Raw genomic sequence first — 21,454 nt, 5'->3', positions numbered from 1 at the left:
CTCCACACCTCTTGGGCGATTTTTGAAGAACTCATTCACCATAACCTCTTGGGTATGTAATCTTTGACTTGTTTTCTTCCATTTTTATCAACACCCACTAGATTTCTAATCCTAAAACATGAGATTAAGGGTAGAAAATTAGGGATTTGGGTAGAGTTAGAGCTTTTTTATTATTTGGAAATTTGACCTCGTTTTGGGGTCGGATTTCAAAACAAATTATATATTCGGGCTCGTGGGTGAATGGGTCATCGGGTTTTGGTCCGAACCTCGTGTTTCGACAGCGGGCCCGGGGTCAATTTTTGACTTTTTGGGAACAATGATTAGAAAGCTATAATTATGTATTGGGATTGGATTTTTTAGCATATATTGATGTTATTAAGTCGATTATGTATAGATACAATTGATTTGGAGCCGAATTCGAAAGGAAAGGCGGTGTTTGAGGATTGAGTTGGCCGTGGAAGTTCGAGGTAAGTGTTTGGTCTAACCTTAGCTTGAGGGATTAGGAGTTGAGTCCTATTTGTTAAGTGTTAATTGTTGAGTACAACGTATAGGCATGGTGACGAGTATCTATACGTTGGTGTCTAGCATGCCCGTGAGTCTTTACATTGTGATCTTCATGACTTCGTTGTATCTTTCATGCCTTGGTGATAGTTTCTATATGTTGTGTAAAGTTTGTGGAAGGAATTGTGACTTATGAACATTGAGGAGCGTTGGCTCAAGTTATGTAACGAGTTGTGAAAGTGTAAGTGATAATTGAATCTCTAGAGCATTGGCTCGAGTTATGAAGTGAATTGTGAAGTAAAAGTGAGAAAGAAAAGAAGTTATCATGTTGACTCCCTTGCCGGGCTATTGTTGATTTATTTGTTATCTCCCTTGCCGGAATGTTGATATTATTGATGTTGTTCCCTTGCCGGGATTTATTTGTTAAAATGTTGTTCCCTTACCGGGATCTTTATTGCAATTTCATTTATTCCCTTGCCCTATTGTTTGTGATTTTTGTTTGGGTGAGGAAGAGCGTTAAAGCACGAAGGGTGGTGCCGTGTATTGTTTGTACTGTGAGGAAAGAGTATAAAGCACGAAGGGTGATGCCGTGTATTATTGTGAGGAAATAGTGTAAAGCACGAAGGGTGATGCCGTGCCGCACGATGTACCATTCCGTGCCGATTTTATTGATTATATGGCGAGGAAAAAGAGTAAAAGCACAAAGGGTGATGCCGTGCACACTTTTATTATATGATTGCTTTGGTGAGGACGAGAGTAAAAGCACGAAAGGTGATGCCGTGCATTTATTGAAATCTGATTTCTGTTGATATCTGAGTTATGTTATTTCTTTCGTTTATTTGATGTCTTTCTATTCGGAATTGCTATCTCCCCCACAGCATGCCCCCCTCCCATTTTGACTGGCTATTTCTGTGTCTCTTTTCCGCTATATATATATTTGAACTGCACAAGTTTATATGGTAGTCTGATCTAGCCTCGTCACTACTTCGCCGAGGATAGGCTAGGCACTTACCAGCACATGGGGTCGGTTGTGCTGATACTACACTCTGCACTCTTTTGTGCAGATCCCAGTGCTGTTGATTTTGGACCGTAGATTGAGTGGACTACCTTCAGTCCACGCGGAGATCCAAGGTAGACCTGCAGGAGTCCGCAGGCCCTGGTGTCTCCTCTATCCTTTACTTCCTGTTTCATTTCTTTGTTTCCGAAACAGCGTATCTTTTGTTTTCAGACTTTGTATTTAGCACTCTTAGATCGTCTGTGGTACTATGACACCAGTTCTGGGTGATTAAGGCTTAAGTATTTGTAATGGATATGGCTTTCATATATGTTATTGTTGTCTTCCGCTTAAATTTGAAATTTCCGCTAATTTCACATTATTGCTTTAGAAATGTTAAAAAGGTGTAAAAATGGATAAAGGTAAATTGTTCAATAGTTGGCTTGCCTAGCTCACATTAGTAGGCGCCATCACGACTCCCGAGGGTGGGAAATCCGGGTCGTGACATCGACAAACCTGTTCAAAGGGATATTGGAGATACAATACATGCACACATCACAATTGTCGCCAGTGCGCTAGAAACCCCACGCATAGAAAAAACTCATACTGTCGTCGATGCAGGTAACGATGCACTCGCAGCCATCTTAAAGAAAATGGAAGAAATGGAAAATGAGAACAAAGCGCTTCGTGATCAGATGAAGGAGCATCAAGAAAGGGTCGATAAAATACCAGGCGCTCCGAAGTTGTTACCAAAACGAGATGTCGGCCGATTCGTCGAGCAACCATACAGTGAAGGGGCAGCCCCCCACTCTATCCCAAAAACCTTCAAAATGCCACCATACTTGAAAATATATGATGGTACTACGGACCCGGAAGATCACATAATCCACTACGTCACAGCCGTAAAAGGCAACGATCTGTCGAAAGAACAGGTGTCATCAGTGGTGCTGAAAAAATTCGGCGAAACCCTGACAGGGGGAGCGCTGACGTGGTATTCCCAACTACCGGCACGGTCAATATCAACTATCGAAGAAATGGCAGACAAATTCGTCACCGCACACGCGGGAGTGAAAAAGGCAGAAGCCAGGGTAAACGACATCTTCGCCGTTAGACAGACGACGGCCGAAGGACTCAGGGATTTCCTAGCCAGATTCAACAGGGTAAGGATGAGACCACCAAAAGTATCAGAGGGGATGGCGGTAGCGGCCTTCCAAAATGGGCTAAATAGAAATGGGTCGAAAGCAACCAAAAAACTTCTAAGTAGGTTCATGAAATATCCTCCCACCACTTGGGAAGAAATCCATAATGCCTATTATGGCGAAGTAAGGGAAGATGAGGACGACCTAAATGGTCCGATTCAACGACTAACATCAGTCCATATCGAAACAAGGAGAGATCGCCGCAACGATGGCCGAAGGGATCAATTACCCCATTTCAGTCGAGAAAGACACCAGCCCTACATCCGTACATCCATCCAACCTCCTCCCCGACATGCAGATGCTACTCCTCGGCACACCGCGCCACACCGAAATGAAAGAGGTATGCCTCCATTATTATCTGCTCATAACTTTTGTGTTTCTCCTTCAGAAATAGTATATGCACTAGAAAAGCTCGGCACACAGGTACAGTGGCCACAAAAGATGAAATCCGATCCAAGCACCCGGAGATCGAATGTTCTGTGCGAATTCCATCAGGAAAGAGGGCATAAGACCGACGACTGCATAGGCCTGCGACAGGAAGTATTAAGAATGCTAAACCAGGGACACCTGAAGGAACTGCTGAGCAATCGAGGACGGGTTAACTTCGCTCGTGGATGTGATCAACCTCAAGGACCCCCAAAACCACCTTCACCCACTCGTACCGTACAAATGATCATCGGCAGCGGTGACGATACGGTAATCAACCATGTAAAATTCACCATTACACACAAACTCAAGCGGATAGTCGCTCATGAACGGTACGACGACCTCGAAGACGGTATCATCTTCGATAAGTCAGATACCAACGGTTTCTCTTTCCCTCACTATGATGCTCTGGTTATAACTTTACGTGTCGCGGATGCCGATGTAAAAAGAATAATGGTAGATGACAGAAGCGGTGCGTGTATTATTCACCCACGAGTCCTCACACAGATGAGACTCGAGGATAAAATAATATTGCGCTGCATAACGCTAACAGGTTTTAATAATGCAGTGGAACTGCCCGTTCTGGCCGGGGGAGTCACTCTGGAAACGACGTTTCACGTGATGAACCAGGAAACAGCCTACAACGCTATCATAGGGCGCCCATGGATACACGCCATGCAAGCCATCCCATCAAGTTTCTATCAAGTAATCAAATTCCCTACTCCATGGGGAATATTCAGCATCCGGGGCGAGCCACGCACCGCCCAAGAATTCTACCGAATCGCCCAAGATTGCACACACACCCAGCAACTGAAGGGAGCAAGTGCGGAAGCATAGCAATCAGCCATGTCGGGAGCCAAACCCGACATACAAATAGAAGCCATCAAAGACCCAGATGTCGTAGAAGCCTGCAAGGCAACCGTGGAGGACCTCGATCCCGTTCTATTGGACAACAACGACAACACAAAAAAAGCTTATATCGGGCACAACCTCTCATAACCAGGTAAGTTCCATGAATTTTTAACTAACAATGCCGATTTATTTGCCTTTTTCCATTCAGATATGCCGGGAATCCCAAGGGACATCGCCACACACAGGCTGGATGTCGACCCCCTTTACCCGCCTGTGCGGCAAATGAGGAAAAAGTTCAATGCCATAATCAACGACGCAGTCAGTGAAGAAGTCGATAAGCTGCTCGCTAATGGTTCCATCCGAGAATCAAAGTATCCTCAGTGGGTCGCCAATGTGGTCATGGTGAAAAAGAAAAACGGGAAGTGGCAGATGTGTGTCGACTTCACCGACCTAAACAAAGCATGCCCAAAAGATTCCTTTCCGCTACCACACATCGACCAGCTCATCGATGCAACGGCGGGGCACGAATTATTGAGCTTCTTGGACGCCTATTTCGGTTACAACCAAATTCTAATGGCAGAAGAAGACCAAGAAAAGACCACTTTTATCACTCACCGGGGAACGTACTGCTCAGAGTCATGCCGTTCAGACTCAAGAACGCGGGAGCAACATACCAAAGGTTAGTCACCAAAATATTCAAAGAACAACTTGGAAAGACTATGGAGGTCTACATCGACGACATGCTAGTAAAATCGAAAAGGAAGGAAGATCACATTGATCATCTGAAGGAAGCCTTCGGAATATTGAGGCAATACGGAATGAAACTGAATCCCGATAAATGCGCCTTCGGCGTAACCTCGGGTAAGTTCCTCAGCTTTTTGGTGTCACAAAGAGGCATCGAGGTCAACCCAGATCAGATCAAGGCCATCGAAGGAATACTGGAGACATTAACCAGCAAAAAGCAGATGCAAAAATTGACAGGACGAATAGTTGCCCTGTCGAGGTTCATCTCACGATCATCAGACAGATGCCATAAATTTTTCAATGTGTTAAGGAAAGACCACGGACTACAATGGAATTCAGAATGCGTCGACGCCTTAAGAAAGCTGAAAGTGTACCTATCCTCGCCGCCATTACTCGTTAAGGCAGATCCAGGTGAATGCCTCCTAGTGTACCTAGCAATCTCCGAAGTCGCGGTAAGTGCAGTTTTGGTCCGCGAAAATGAAGGTACGCAATCTCCAATTTATTATATCAACAAAACATTAATTGATGCCGAAACAAGGTACCCCCACCTTGATAAATTAGCCCTGGCGTTAGTCATAGCTTCACGAAAGCTTAGACCATATTTTCAATATCACCCCATAAAGGTGGTGACAACCTTCCCCCTCAGGGGCATCCTACACAAACCCGAACTGTCGGGTAGGTTGGCCAAATGGGCCATAGAATTGAGCGAGCACGATATAACATATCAACCGCGAACCGCGATAGAATCACAAGTGCTCGCCGATTTCAGCGCGGCAATACTGCCCGAAGCGGAGCAGGAGATGCTCCGTACTTTCGCACGATCCGACCTCTAGACCCTCTACACTAACGGCGCATCTAATGCGTCGGGGTCGGGATTGGGACTCATCCTCGAAGTCCCTACAGGCGAAGTGATTCGCCAATCCATACGGTGCCCCGAGATGACTAACAACGAGGACGAGTATGAAGCTGTGATTGCAGGATTAAAATTAGCCCTCAATATGGCGCTCGACAACTCGTCCTCCATTGCGATTCTCAACTCGTGGTGAATCAAGTCATTGGGACTTTCCAAATCAAAGAACAAAGATTGCAGAAGTACCAGTCGGAAATTCACAAACTCCTACCAGAATTCGATGAATGCCGCTTGACCAGATACCCCGGGCGCAGAATATCGAAGCGGATGGTCTCGCCAAGCTAGCGGCAGCCACCAGAAATATCAAGAAAGAAAATGTGGTCACCCTTCTCCATTCCTCAATAGACCAGGTCGAGGTACACTCTATAAATTTAACTTGGGAGTGGCGCAACCGTATCATAACATATTTGCAGGAAGGAATGCTCCCACAAGATAAGAAAGAAGCCAGAAAGCTCCGAATGCAGGCGGCCAGATACAGCCTCGTGAACTATGATCTTTACAAAAGGACGTTCGGCGGTCTCCTGGCCAAATACCTTGGGCCAAATCAAACAAGGAGGGCACTAGAAGAAGTACACGAAGGTCACTGCGGTGCCCACATGGGAAACTGCGCCCTTGTTAGATGCCTCATCCGCGCAGGATACTACTGGCCTACCATGAAAAAAGAAGCCGCGGACTACGTCAGGAAATGTGAGCAGTGCCAAAAATATGCCCCTATGATACACCAAGCAGGAGAACTCCTGCATCCCGTCACTTCGCCATGGCCATTCATAAAGTGGGGGATGGATATTGTCGGGGCCCTCCCAGCAGGGCGAGGTAAGGTGCGCTTTCTTTTGGTTTTAACTGATTATTTCTCTAAATGGGTGGAAACAGGTGCATACACTCAAATACGCGAGCAAGAAGTTATCGCATTCATATGGAAAAATAAAATATGTCGCTTTGGCATCCCCAAAGAAATCAGCTGTGACAATGGACCTCAGTTCGTCGGGAAAAAAACAACCGAGTTTTTTGAAAAATGGCACATCAAGCGAATACTCTCCACACCATATCATCCCGTTGGCAACGGCCAAGACGAATCCTCCAACAAAACGATATTAAATATATTAAAAAAGAAACTCGAGGACGCCAAGGGGTTATGGCCTGAACTACTACCAGAAGTACTATGGGCATACCGCACCACGCCAAAAACGAGTACAGGCGAGACGCTATATTCATTGGTCTACGGGACTGACGCCATTATACCCGTCGAAGTCGGAGAACCTAGCCTGAGATATTCCAACGAGAACGGATTAAGTAACAACGAAAGCAGATTACAAGACCTGGATGAAGTTGAAGAGAAGAGATATGGCTCACATAAGAATGATAGCCCAAAGGCAACGAGTAGAAAGATACTATAACAAGAAAGCCAAAGTACGACCACTCAAAGTCGGGGACTATGTTCTCAAATTTAAAACACAAGCAGCAAAAGACCCAAATGAGGGAAAACTGGGAACAAACTGGGACGGGCCATACAAAATCACGGCAGCAGCAAACAAAAGAGCATTCCAATGAGAGACAATGGAAGAAAAACTACTCCAAAATAACTGGAATGTCGCCCATTTTAAATACTTCCACTTCTGAAGAGAGGCGTCGCCTACGCCGTACTCTTTTTCCCTCACCCGGATTTTGTCCCAATCGGGTTTTCTCGATGAGGTTTTTAATGAGGCGGCAAGGGGGACGTCTCAAGGCCCGAAGTTTTGTTCATTGCCCCGCCTACCGACGTCATCTCCAGGCCGAGCAATGAAGGGACTAGGTATAGATGATCAAATCTCCATTGTATATACGAAGTAAACATGTATTTCTGACAGGAATAAATCAAATCTCCATTGTATGTACGAAGTCAACATGTATTTCCGACAGGAATATAATCAAATCTCCATTGTATGAACGAAGTCAACATATATTTCCGACAGGAACATAATCGAATCTCCAGTGCATGAATAAAATCGACATACGCGATAGTCCATTAGATGCAATGGCTAAGGCCATCATCGAAGTAAAGGGTTCGACATCGCTCGAACCACGACAGGATACTACTTCGACGCCAACTCGAAAGTAACATCACAATGGCTAAGGCCATCACCAAAGTGAAGGGTTTGACATCGCTCGAACCACGACGGGATACTATTTCGACACCAGCTCGAAAGTAACATCCCAATGGCTAAGGCCATCACCAAAGTGAAGGGTTCGACATTGCTCGAACGACGACGGGATACTACTTCGACACCAGCTCGAAAGTAACATCCCAATGGCTAAGGCCATCACCAAAGTGAAGGGTTCGACATCGCTCGAACCACGACGGGATACTACTTCGACACCAGCTCGAAAGTAACATCCCAATGGCTAAGGCCATCACCAAAGTGAAGGGTTCGACATCGCTCAAACCACGACGGGACTACTTCGACACCGGATCGAAAGTAACATCCCAATGGCTAAGGCCATCGTCGAAGTAAAGGGTTCGACCTCACTCGAAGCAAAATGAGCTTAATATTTCGACAAAGACCCGGAATATCATAAATGCAGCAAAAGATTTCCACCAAATCGACAAAACAATTTTTCATTACGACAAAAATATTACAAGCACCTGTCTTTACAAATGGCTCGAAGACGCCCTTACAAAAATCACGAAGCAAAAGTAAGTACAAACCAAAAACTACACATCGTTTCCGGGGGCGTACACACCTTCGTACCAAGAGTCAGAGGCAAGACGGTTCGCATCATCAGAGTTGATATCATCCCCGTCGGGCGTAAGAGGGTCGTATCCGCATGCCTCACGAGCTGCATGGGCTTTAGCACGCACATCCTGAAGCTCTACTTCAGACGCCCTCCCGTCAGCATGAAGAGCCTTGTACACATCAAACTTAGCCTCAGTGTGAACCCACAACTCATACAAACGACGAGGCACGACAGGATCGGCCGAAGCACGAGATGTAGAAGGTTGAGATTGTCAACGTACGTCCTCCGTTCTCAGTGATGCCATTTGTTCATTTAACGAGGATAGCTTCGCCTCCAACTCCCGAACATGCCCCTCAAGCCCCGCTATCTTAAGTGCGGATGCCTCCTTCTCCTTGGTCAGCTCCAACCTACAAACACAGAGGGCATCTACAAAAACCGCCACCTCAGAAATAACGGTCGCCAATCTATCGGCATTCATGCTCGGTTCACCCTTAAGCTCATTAATCTCCACCGTCTTCGTATTCAGCTCGGCAGTTAAAGCCGCCACCTTTGCTTGTAGGTCGGCGTTCTCGGCCATTACCCCCCGACTCAGCTCAAGCTCATCGTCCTTCACTTTAAGGGATGCCTCGAGCTCACTATTACAGGCGACGGCCTTCATAAGGTCCTCGCCTCGCTCCTCAACTCCTCGACCTTACGCGCCAACGATCCTCCCTCTATTTAAGACCTTCGCGGAATAGTTGGAAGTCAGGATCCTGATTGTACATGTCGGCCATCGTACGATGCTTGGTATGATATTTTTGATATTTAGAAGATATATTTCCATAGATGGCCGTCCTCCTACTTTCCCGTCGCTCGCACTCGATCTCCATGATAAAGGTCTGGCACAACAAGTAAAGTTAAAACAAAAGAACATGCCAAAAATAATAACACAAACCCAACAAAAAAAAGGAAGGGAAAAATATCTACCCGCAAGGCCATGCCGGAGACGCTCCGAGACAACTCCATATCGCTCATCGCTCTAAGCGCCTCATTCTCAGGGGCAGCACATAAAGGGACCAAAGCGGAAGCCATCTGATGACAGTTCGACAACAAGTTGTAGTCCCTAGGGACAACTATGTGCCGATCAGAACCCTCCACTCTGACCTCTATGTGAGTGTGACGTTCAAAAAATTCACGAACCTCCCCCGAGTCGACGTCCGAGCCCGAGCATTCACCCTCGACGCGCAGGCCCCCTCTAATGTTAGACGACGCGCCGCCCTCAGCGGAGCGCACGGAACCACCTCCTAGGTAAACCCCTTCTGTTTGGGGAGACCTCCCCGCCAAGATGGCGTCGGCCATAAACGTGGGCACAGGTGACGTCTGCGATGCACCCGTCCTACTCTTATCAGTATCAACGGCCACGCCCTTCCCAAGCTCCACCCTCCTCTTTTTCCTCAGCAACGATTTGTCCCCGTTAGAGGACTCGTCAACAAGGTGATGGATCGGTAAGGAAGAGGCCTCTTCCCTCATGACCATGTCGCGAGAAGAATCCCCCACCTGTATCGGTTGAGCACGTCCCTCTCGAACAGACTCACTCAGAGTAAATTGCATTCCGGCAGCAGCGACAGCCTGTCAAAATGCAGGGACAGGGGCCTTACGCCTAGAAGCACCACGACCTGCCATCATGGAGAGTCATATTAAGTAGATGACAACGAACGGTGAAAAAACGGCACAGAGAAAGACACTCACCAGATGAAACTGTCGGCCCGTAGCATTTGACAAAAGCTGGCCATTCTCGAGTCTCCACTGCTTGAAGCAACAAACGGGCCACCCAGTCCCTTATACCAGCAATGGGACGGGATGGACACCCCATGGCTGCAAAAAAGAGCAGTAAGTAAACGCTAAGTTGTATTAAAAAAAGGGGGGAAAGAATAAATAAGTTGCAAAACCTACGATTCTCATTCCACCATTCCGAAAATTTGGCGGGGTCAGATACAATGTGTTTAGTTCTGACAAAGAAGTACTTGTGCCAGAATTTACGACTGGCCCGGTCGTTAGTTCCGACCACCAATCCCTTTGTCCCACGATGTCTTAAGTGCACCATTGTGCCCCTGTGAAAGCTAGGAGAAAACAAACGTAGGAGGTGGTGAACGGTAACTTCGTACCCTGCCAGCTCCGCGTACTTTGTCAGCACCAAAGTATCTTATACGTATACGGGGAAAGCTGCACCGGGCAAATCTGATAGAACCGACAGAATTCTTCTGCCAACGGAATCGAGGGGAAGGAATAACCAATTATGAAAGGGTACTGGTAAAAAGCACAGTACCCCGGTCTGTGAACGTCCATGAAATCCCCTCCCGCAGGAATCATTTCAATATGAGAGGCGATGCTGTATTTGGCACGAAGGGCATTGATATGGGCCTGCTCAGTTTCGGATATCGCCGGAGCGGGAGTGGGAGGAGGCTCTTTAAGAAAGTCGCTTCGAGACATGGGGTGCCTCGGTAGCAACTCTTCCACGGTAGGAAAGCTATCCCCCTCCTCCACCGTCACGTATTCATCGCCAGTAGGGGGCGCCACGGACAACGGGGTAGCGTCAGAAACCTCCTCACGAGACCGATGTGGTTTAGGCATATCTATGGCAGTAAAGATGTTGACAGAACAGGAAAAGACAAGAACGGCAAACGGAGAGAAAGCCAAGAGGATTGCTAGAGCAAAAGCGGGAGAGAAGGTAAGGAATAACCAACGAAGAAATGGCCAAGAGTTTTTGAAAAAACAAACCTTCCACCTATTTATAGGATTGGGTGGCGCCGGAATCAAAGCATAAGGCTGCAAGATGGCACCAAAATCGAAGCGACAAACCGTCAGCCCCTGCCTTGAAAATACGCATAATGATGACGCACGAAGAAGTGATGTCATTTCCTGACATGACATACCGCCCGGGATATCGTTGAGCACGCTAACCTTCCGTTGTTGGTCAAACCATTACGATTCATAGGGCAAATTTTTCCGCAGATGTGGGCAATGTCCGCCTATCGAGGTTGCGTTAAGCTGCAACCTCGATAAGCGGAGGGATTAACTGTATGGGTCAAAATTTGGACGACCGCGACCACTAACGAGGGACGGGACCCTCACGACACGGCATCCTTTGGTTGTTGAGGAAGGCGATGACTGGTAGCGGCTGGAGAACGTACGACATTGGTAGTAATGTAGGGGCAGCACGAGCCCGTCAGAATATACTTTGGAATATTATTTTTTGTTATACCTTTTAGGGTTCAGGAGGGGATTGTCCCTTATAAATATAAGGGGAAGGCTCAGTAATGGGGAGCCTTTTCTCTCTGGAATATTTGGTGGTAAAAGAAGAATAGTCCTTACAATATCTTCCTATATTCAAAGTTACCATATCGATGCTTACTCGTTTAATTTCGTGGTATTAAGAAACATTATCCATTGTGTTCATCCTCAATATCTTTCCATCTAGATTTCATTATTCTTAGCTGAGATTTACCTCTTCACCTTTTCTAATTGATTTAACCAGAAAGATCTCGATAACTTTTGGTCAAACAATTTAAATACAATCCAAACAACTTAAATATTTGACATGATTAGTGTCCGCGCATCTGCACGGTACTAATACTAGTTATACATTAAACGAGAAATTAATCATCTCTTAGAAGGACGACAATTTATATTTGCTTATTCTATACTTGTTCATGCATCTCCATTAGAAAAGTCCACCTTCTCCTTCATCCTTTTAGTGCGAAGTCTCTTCTCCTCTGAAAGCACCTTTGCAAATCTGTTAAGAAATCATAAAATTGAATCCAACACAATTGATTAGTTAAATATTCTGAAAGTTATTATTTATAAATATTTGAAGTTGATATACTCATTAATTGTTTCAAGGTTTTTGGATTGTGAATTAATAAGAGACCTGATAAGAGCTTGTTCATTTGTTCCTTCATTTTCAACAGCTTCATTTTTGCAGCTTTCGAGATTCATCCTTGAAATAGGCTTCTGCAAGATGTCTTTACCAATCTTCACTAGCTCCTCCATACACTCCTTCGTTGCTTTATCAGTTGATGATGCTTCTCCGCTTAAATTATCATCCTGCCAAAAATAAAAGAGTTTAACTTCTATACGTTAATCGTGTTAAAAAATATTTGCACTATAGATGAGAATTGTTGGTGTGCGAACAAAGTATTATATTGGTAGCTGAAAAGATCGGGAGCCTATATATAATTAGGTGTAGGGATCACTTAATGATGTGAGGTATTTTGAGGAAAATCGTGCGGGTTTAACCCAAAGCGGACAATATCGATCACACCATGTTAATTTGGGCTAGTTTAGCCCAACAACTGGTATCAGAACCCAAATTCGGTGATACGAGTATGGAGATGGCAAAGTGATGGTACGGGGCAGTGCGCACACAAGAAGAAGCTAGTTGCGGGGTTCGGTTGCCATGATACTCTAACAAAATGGATGGCACACAGTGAATTTCGAAAATTGACCCGTGGATTGTGGCAATGGGTCACATAGAACTTAGTTCAAAGGGGGAGACCCGTGAATCATGGTAGCGAGCCACGTGGAACTTAGTTCGAGGGAGAGATTGTTGGGTGTGCGAACAAAGTCTCACATTGGTAGCTGAAAAGATTAGGAGCCTACATATAAGGTATAGGAATCTCTTAATGGTGTGAGGCCTTTTGAGGAAAGCCGTACAGACTTCAACCAAAGCGGATAATATCACACCATATTAAGAGTGTATTTGGGCTAGTTTAGCCTAACAATAACTATATGCAACCAAATATAAAATGGTGAAAAAAGGCAGTTTAATTTGACGGAAAAATTGGAGTAATTTATGTGTATGCAAGGGAAAATGGAGAAAAGGACCTGAATACGAAGGTAATTTTTAATATGGCCAGCAGTGCTAAAAAGCAAGGACAAATGAAGGTCAGCCATATCAGCGTTGGCAAAAGTAAACGCATCCACCAAAGGGCAGTTTCCATCTTTACAAAGCCAACTAATGAGTCCCCATTTAGCTGCTCTGATTGCACTGTACTTCCTTTGTGACTTCGATGTACCTGTTCCTACAGATAGAACTAGATACTTGCCATAATCCAGGACATTTGCTGGCAGTAGTTTTGCATTGGCTCCAGTTGGCCTCATCGCTAGCAGTGCCTGTTTAATTAACCAATTGAGACAGAGTTTAAGTTATATGCACCGATGATGTGAATAAAGCATATACAGAATCAGGTCATTCATAATATATAATATATCTTCGGTCAGAAGAAATTAAAATGTACTACTAGTAACGTAACTACTATTATTTTCTATGACATGCCCAAAGTATAGTTGTATGTTTTGTGCACTTACAGGGTTATTGGTCGCAATGCCTCCGTCGATAAGGTTAAATTCTCTATCATTTCCATCACAATCTTTTGTTTTGAAGAAGTAAGCAGGAAAATAAACTGGAGCTGACGAAGTACTGATGCAGATATCTGATAGTAAAACATCCATTCCAGGATCCAACTCTGCCTGATCAAATAATTTTAAAAACCATATTTCATTACAGAAATAGAGGAAAAAAGATCAAGAGAGGAGTACTATTGAACTGTAATGAAATGAATACAACCTCATATGTAGAGAAAACTTGGGGCTGAAGTGTCTTGATGTCATAAGTGGGAATAAGCAAATGTGTTATAGTTTGATGGAATGTTCGGTTCCCACAGATCCCTCGGATCAGATTCCTTAGATACTTGCCGTCATATTTTGGACCACACAGCATCATTAGTAGCGATAGTACTTCACTGTAAAATAACAATTCGTAACGTGTATACATAATTAAAAGTTGAAGAGAACCATGTAATGAGGTAAAAAACTATACTTGCGCTGGGGGAAGATCTTGGGACTGTGTTCAAGATAAAATGGAACAAGATCCTTTGCAGCATAAAGAGGACGGCCATGTTGGTCCGGTGCCGTTAACATGGTCGCCATTAGGCCTCCCGTACTAGTCCCTGCTATCGTATCGAAGTAATCTGCAAGTCGAGCTTCTGGTCCGTCCAACTCCTGCAATATGCAAAGCTACTTTAATTTATTTAGTGGAATTAACCTATTATATATATNATATATATATATATATATATATATATATATATATATATATATATATATATATATATATATATATATATATATATATATATACTGATGACAGAGTAAAGAATTTTAACACTATAGAAACCATGCATTTGATGCAATATCAACTAGCTAGGAACATAAAAGATATAAAACGATCACTGCAAGTCGTACTTGTAACTTTGATTCAAGAAAACTTAATATGGTTCCTGGAATGATTCCCCTAACTCCTCCTCCATCAATGCTCAACACTGTAATTCTTTCTCCATAACACGCCGTACTCGGGTGGTTTTTGTTCTTGCGGGTGAGTCCCTCCATAGCCTATGTGCTTAACTATTTAGGTGAAGGGATATTGACTTAAAAGTCTTTGAGTAATTATGTGAAATCTTCCTGAAATACAATATACCGTAATGCTAGATTTCAGTTCATCGGTTGTGCATACATATATATATATATATATATATATATATATATATATATATATATATATATATAACATCAATAACGTAATGGTAGATTAACTGTTGTTAGGACCAAACGCACGTAAATGCTAAGATAAAGTTCAAAGTGAGATAAGCTAAGGATGTATAGGGGAAGAACCAGATAAGATTATGGCAAAATGGAAAAAAGTGAAACTAAACACATGCGGAAGAAAAACATCCCTTCACGGTAAAATTTTCTAATTTCAACCAAGTAATTAAGAAGCTGTGTACGGATTATACTTTTTAGGTTATATTTTGGAAAGCATTCATGATTACTCACCTTATTTTAGAAATGCTTTAGTATTATTAATTTGAATATTGTCTAAATACTTCTAATGGTAGCCAGGAGTAATAGTTTTCAACTTGAACTGGCTTTTTCTAGCGCATGGATAAATTATTGTTAGGAGTAGGTATACATAGGCTGGGTTGGTTCCGGTTTTTTAAATACCAAATTAAACCAATTGTCTCGAATTTTTAAATCTATAAACCAAACCAAACCAACAAAAGTCGGGGTTCTCAATCTCGAATTTTTTTCCGACAACATCTTCATAGCATAAAATATATAATTTGTGCTCTAATATTTGTTAGGTACTAGTAGGATAAAACTATATAAGATGTTACCCAATAAAATAATACAAAATAATGTGAAATGGGTCATTATTATGCTAAAATACTCAACAAATCACATAAAATAAATATTGTTAATTAATAAGCCATAATAAAAATAAACATAATCTAAAAATACTAAGTCATGCTAAAGTACGACTAATAAGTACTAAGTATAAATTACATAACTAAATAATATTAAAGTAAATTATGCGTTTTCACTATCTAAATTAATGCTAAACTAAAAAAATAAATATCCAATACTATTGTCATTCCTAGTATTGAATTGAATTTTTTTGTTAGCATTAATATTGATTTATTTTTGCTTTGGGTTTTATTTGAGTTGCTAACTTTATGGGCTATAAAACGTATTTGATCATTCAGAAATTATAAGTCCAAGCTTGAAATAATACATTAAAAATAGAACTATGAAAAAATTCAAACAATATTTATAAATTATATTACAATTATTATTTTTATGTCTAAAATATTTTTAAAACTTGTATACATGTAATGTCGAGTTGATTTGGTTTCGGTTTGACTTTTTCTAGTTAAAACCAAACAAAACCGATTATGGTTTTTTTCTAACACCAAAACAAAACTATACCTGCAGATGAAAGAGGAGCTTCTACTTGAACATTTCTAACAGTGGTTTCTCCCCCAACAGTCAAGTAACTAGCACTGGTTACTCCAGCAACAGCTCTTACTGTAACAGAACTAGGACCGTCAACTCCAATTGTAGCAGCGGGAATGTCTTCACCACCAGATATTGCATTAAGAGCTTCTATTGCATCAACGGTGGAAATGGAGAGCAGGCTCGGAATATAATAGCTTGACCGCTTAGGCTCTTTGCACCTAAATAAATAGTAGACACGCAAAGAAATAACACGCGAAACTTATAGAGTCATAGCCTTCTAAGACTTTCTTCTCCAACTCACTCAATCGATAGGTTGAGGCAATCAACTGGAAATCGACCAAAAGGACCTGTCAAGTCTTAACAAACCAAACCATAGTCCGATTTTTTTTCTCGATTTGACTCGGATTATCAATTTGGTGCGGTATGTCGGTTTGTAGACCCCTAGTTAGAGGATAAAATAATAAGGAATCAACGTTGGGCACACCATCATCTAATTCTCTGTACGACATAAATTAACGTGCGTAATTTTAATATCATTAATGAGAAGTTGGAGGACGTTGAACTTAGATGTCTCTGATGCTACATTTCCAGTATTCAAATGTACACGTACTACAAATGATGGTGTTTGGTACGACGAAAATCATTTTTTTTGGATTTTTGGTGTTCTGTTACTAGAAAATATTTTGTAATAACATAAATCTCAATCAAAAGAGAGAAGCTTATTGGTAGAGGACATTTACCTTATATATGTTGTAACTAGAGGTGTACAAACCGAATCGGAAAATCGCACCAAAACGAAAAGTCAAATCAAACCGATTAAGAAACCCGACTAAGTTTAGTTTGATTTGGTTTGGTATTGAGTAAAGAAAATCGAACCATCGACATATAAATATATAATTTTTATATATATTTTTACGACTTTTTCATAAAATTTTCTTTAAAAATGTCTAGAAATATTTAAGATTCTCTATGGGATGTATTATTTAGTAAAATATGAAGTGTTCTATCTTTATTAACTTTAAATTGGGCTGTATGATCACTTTCTTATCAAGTGTTAATGAAATGCGTCAATCACTTTGTTCTTCCATATTCATATGTCAAGATCTATTACATTCTTATATCTTTGTCGAATTTGAAGCAGTATTTCGATAATTTAAAATTAAACAACATATTATTATATAGGTATCAAATTGATTTTATGTTTAATTATTAAATTCAGTTAACCTTGAAAGTGTACGTTATTGAAAAACTATATATTGTCAGAATTCCGATGACTAAAAAATTAACTATCATATGTTACTAAGAAAATTCACCCATAAAAATATGTTAATAGATCACACGTGTTAGTATATTGTATTTGTAAAATAATTCTGGAAATATAAATGAATATAAACAGAAATGAACATAAACAGAAATGACATAAAACCAATTCGAGCCCACTGAATTCACAGTGTTTCCTTAAGGAATTTAATCCCCTCCTAGTACCCAAGGTTATGGATTATTTCCTCCCAGGATAGAACGAATTACACACTGGTGTAGTGGTACTTCAAACCCCAGCGTTTCAGCGAACACAAAATTCGGTAGCAAATCACACTTACTTTTTGCTTTGTTTGATGCTAAAAGTATGCAGAAGAAGGAGAAGAAACTCAGAAAATCGTAGTGAAATTCTAAGCAGAATAGTGTTGTATTTATAGCCAAAGTTGGGCTGAAATCTGAAGAGGTGCAACTCTTCAGAATGGCTGTTTATGCAAAACGCCCACAGCATAAATGTCATTACATAAATGGCCATTTACTCAACAATAAAGAGGGAAAATTGAAGAGGGTAGTTACTTTTCTGTTACCAAAACAGAAAAACGGATTGGATTTAATATTAATATTTTGTTATTAAAACAAATATTTAACAACACTTCTGTTAATATTTTACTATTAACAAATAAATTTGGTCCAAAAAGTTAATCAATCAATCGATCATTTGACCAAATTCAAATCCAAATCCAAATCCGAAGCCGAAGCCGAAGCCGAAGCCGAAGCCGAAGCCGTAGCCGAGCGAGCGACGACGACGACGGCGCGAAACTTGCCTTCTTCTCAACTCTTTAAGAGTTAGAAGAAGAGCAATTGCTTATATACCCATAAAAAACCTCTTCCTCTTCCAATATGGGACAATGCCCATTTGCCAGGGGGGGGGGGGGGGAAGAACTTAAAATTTCACTCAAAAATTTCATTTCCCTCCATTTCCCATTCACCCTCTTTTAAGTATTTAATATATTAATTAAATACATCCAAAACCCAACAACACGTTTGATAATTTTTTTCAATTTTTACTAAACATATATTTACTTATCAAAAATTTAACAAAGTAAGATTGAAATAATATTTATGTAACGAAAAAATCCGAAAAACCCGGCAAAACCTAACCAATCCAAACCGATATAGTTGGGTTGTGATAAAAATCAAACCAACCCGGTCCATGTACACCCCTACTGTTAACTTCTTAACGAGCTAAGACACAGACATTAGTACTAATCATAACTACTCAAAAATCTCATCAAAGCACTTTCGATTTGCTAATATTGTTACATTAATCTTTGTGACATATTATTTCGAAAATTTTCCATTCATCAAACCAAACACCAGTATTTTTATAAAATAAAAAATGTTGGTAAATAAAGAAGGGATAACTTCCTCCGTACAAAAGTTCAAAACACGCTCTAAAGAGGAAACGGGTAGGCAAAAAAGGGAAGTAAAATTTACCCTTGTAGTGTTATTAACTTGCACGTTAATAAAGTATTTCTGGTCATATAAATATAAAAAGAACATGGCTAACCTTCTTTTGGGAAAGTTTTTCATAGAAGTCCACTTTTACTGGATTATAACTGCTGGAACCTTATCTTGATTTGCCAAAGCAATTAATATAGAAGTTAGCCACATACATTATTATAGACAGATAACACCAACGAAAAGGGAGCTTGATTAGGTTAGGAAACTCTACTAAGTTTTCTCATTTTCTATGGTTGATCGATAGAGACCCCCCACTAATTAACAGAGTCTTTCTTTTCCAAAGTCACGTGAAAAACAGTTTACTAGTGCCAAATTGCGAAGAAAAATCCACTATTTGGCATAGAAAGTAATTTGAACTTTGTGATAGATACAAACTTTATCATTTGTTGAGTATTAGTAGGAGTCTTCCCCGCAATAAACGTGAGTTTAGAGTAACCATCGCCTAACTTAGGAGGTGCACGAGAAAACTTTCGGAGAAAAATAACCAAATAGCTTAGAATTTGGCCCTTTTCATAAATATAAACTTTTAAGTTTTAAAATGCTTAAAAATATTTAATTTAATTGAACCTCTTCTCCTTTCTTTGTTCTTTGCCCAGTATTGTTTTTTTCTTTTTGTGTTTTAGTTGAAACGAGGTTTATGCGAGGGATGTGAGCCCTTCCTCGGTTTACAGTCATAATACTAGCAAATGGAGGAATTTCAAGAGACAAGCTCCATATATCTTATTTCAAAAATAGGGTATCAAAGAATGGTTTAGACACGTTAAAACTCCATTCTAATTGATAACTCAAGTTAGTTTACAAAATACATAACAAAATCATGTCTGAGAAATTCGACTTAGACGATATTTCTGAGTAGCATACGCAGTACTAGAGAGAGAAAATGAACATCCAGAAAGGATTAAAGAATTAAATCACCCTATATATTCCAAGTTAGGATAACAATAACACGTTATTTCTATAGCACAAACCAAAGAATAGTACAACAAATGCACCATAAAAACTAGAACAGGGCGAGTTGAGAATTGTAGTTACCAAGAGAGGCAACGAATTGAATTGTACAGCAACATAACTTTCACGAATTGTGCTTTAGGTTGATGGATTGTAGTGTTGCTGTTGCAGGAATATCACTAGCACCGAGTTAGAATCTCAGCACCATCTTGGGTTATCAAAATGGTGTGCTCGAACTGTGCCGATAGACTAGCATCTTCTGTAACAACTGTCCAATTGTCATCCCACATTACTCCTTCTATGCTACCAATTGTCAACATTGGCTCTGTACAACATAGTAACAAGCTAAATTCAGCAATCAATAATGTCTGGTATAACAAAATCGTGTACGCAACAATGTAGTAAACTTTAATGTTCCAAAAAATAGCAGTGGTATCAACTACAATAAAGTTAGAAGTCCACGTAAACTAGCCATGTGATTCATAACAATAAGCACTGTGGAACCTCAGTTTTTGGCAAACCGCAGACAAGAAACGGACACAATACAGTAGCTACCAGCTTCTGGTTAATATCTATAAGCAGACAATTCAAGTGATATGTTTAATGAGGAACTACATTCTGCATCTATATCACAGTGAGTCTCTACAATAATGTGAAATTAATTAATTACTGTACATTACCAATAGTGAATGTCTGATTGAGCACCATCTGTCCACGACTATTATTCCCTGCGAAAAGAAAACAAATATAGCAAAATGAAAATTGATACAAAAAAAAAAAAAAGTCAATGGGTTTAGGAGGACAACAAGAATAAGATTAAAAGCAAGCAAAAATGTAACTGTTAGATCGAAATCATTTTTCAGAGACCAAATTAGAACTATGATCTCTTTTCAGAGGAAATCTCTTGGAAACTGGAATTTCTCATTATTATGTATTAGAAGAACTGCCGACAGGAATGAAGGTTTGCATGCCAAGAGCCTGAAGTAACTTATTTTCATCCATCTTAGATAACTAACATTAGAACCAGTCATCAACAGAAATTCGATATTTATGTTAGATACATAAGTTACATATTATTTAGGGTGCAATACAAAGAAATTTAAAGTATGCTCAAAAGAAATTTAAAGTATGATAGGAAGGTGTGGTGGTCGAGCATTAAGGTGTTAGGATAGGAGGTAGCTGATAAGGTTCGTCCGTGGAGGAGGCTGGTCTGATAATGTTGGGTCCTAGGCTGCTATCGATTATTGTTGTGTCCACACTATTATTTCGTTTTTCATAGTATCGGGCTTTATTGACTGGTTTTTGTTATTATTTCTCATCTATTTACTGGTTCTTATTTTGTTGTTATTGCTCGTATGGTTTGTAGATGGTACTAACATTTTGTCTCTCTTGTCTCTTTTCGTTTTCTTGAGCCGAGGGTCTTTCGGAAACAGCCTCTCTACCTTCCGGGGTAGGGGCAAGGTCTGCGTACACTCGACCCTCCCCATACTCCCACTTGTGGGAACTCACTAAGTTGTTGTTGTTGTTCCTCTACTTCAAACCCCCCCCCCCACCCCC

General features: G+C 41.0%; 2 protein-coding genes across 2 annotated transcripts in view; both read right to left on the bottom strand.

Moving 5' to 3' along the window:
• Positions 1-11,843: 11,843 nt before the first annotated feature.
• On the bottom strand, positions 11,844-14,864 carry LOC109216061 (patatin-like protein 2). The gene is made up of 7 exons (XM_019380187.1): positions 14,621-14,864; positions 14,196-14,377; positions 13,944-14,118; positions 13,685-13,846; positions 13,202-13,489; positions 12,246-12,421; positions 11,844-12,110 (listed from the first exon to the last, which is right to left on the bottom strand). Exons 1-7 carry the CDS (start codon positions 14,762-14,764, stop codon positions 12,026-12,028), a joined length of 1,212 nt encoding a protein of 403 aa, XP_019235732.1. The 5' UTR covers positions 14,765-14,864; the 3' UTR covers positions 11,844-12,025.
• A 4,835-nt stretch (positions 14,865-19,699) lies between these two features.
• Positions 19,700-21,454, bottom strand: part of LOC109216062 (methionine aminopeptidase 1D, chloroplastic/mitochondrial) — a 10,077-nt gene continuing 8,322 nt past the window's right edge. Inside the window, exons 9-10 of the mRNA XM_019380188.1 lie at positions 20,578-20,625; positions 19,700-20,222 (exon numbers count right to left, since the gene is read on the bottom strand). Coding sequence (XP_019235733.1) covers positions 20,077-20,222; positions 20,578-20,625 — 194 coding nt within the window. The 3' untranslated portion in view covers positions 19,700-20,076. The remainder of the gene's footprint in view (positions 20,223-20,577; positions 20,626-21,454) is intronic.

Source organism: Nicotiana attenuata, unplaced genomic scaffold (assembly GCF_001879085.1).
Source record: "Nicotiana attenuata strain UT unplaced genomic scaffold, NIATTr2, whole genome shotgun sequence".
NCBI lineage: Eukaryota > Viridiplantae > Streptophyta > Magnoliopsida > Solanales > Solanaceae > Nicotiana > Nicotiana attenuata.
The sequence above is the reverse complement of the archived record's forward strand: the minus strand, read 5'-3'. Positions and strand labels throughout refer to the sequence as shown.

What these genes read in the sequence shown, in the direction of transcription:
- LOC109216061 (XM_019380187.1), bottom strand. Translation starts at nt 14,764, where the DNA reads ATGGAGGGACTCACCCGCAAGAACAAAAACCACCCGAGTACGGCGTGT. An exon ending in AAGTTTTCTCTACATATGAG is followed by an intron (nt 13,847 to 13,943) that starts GTTGTATTCATT and finishes TTATTTGATCAG; the next exon opens with GCAGAGTTGGATCCTGGAAT. An exon ending in AAAATTACCTTCGTATTCAG is followed by an intron (nt 12,422 to 13,201) that starts GTCCTTTTCTCC and finishes TATTTTTGGCAG; the next exon opens with GATGATAATTTAAGCGGAGA.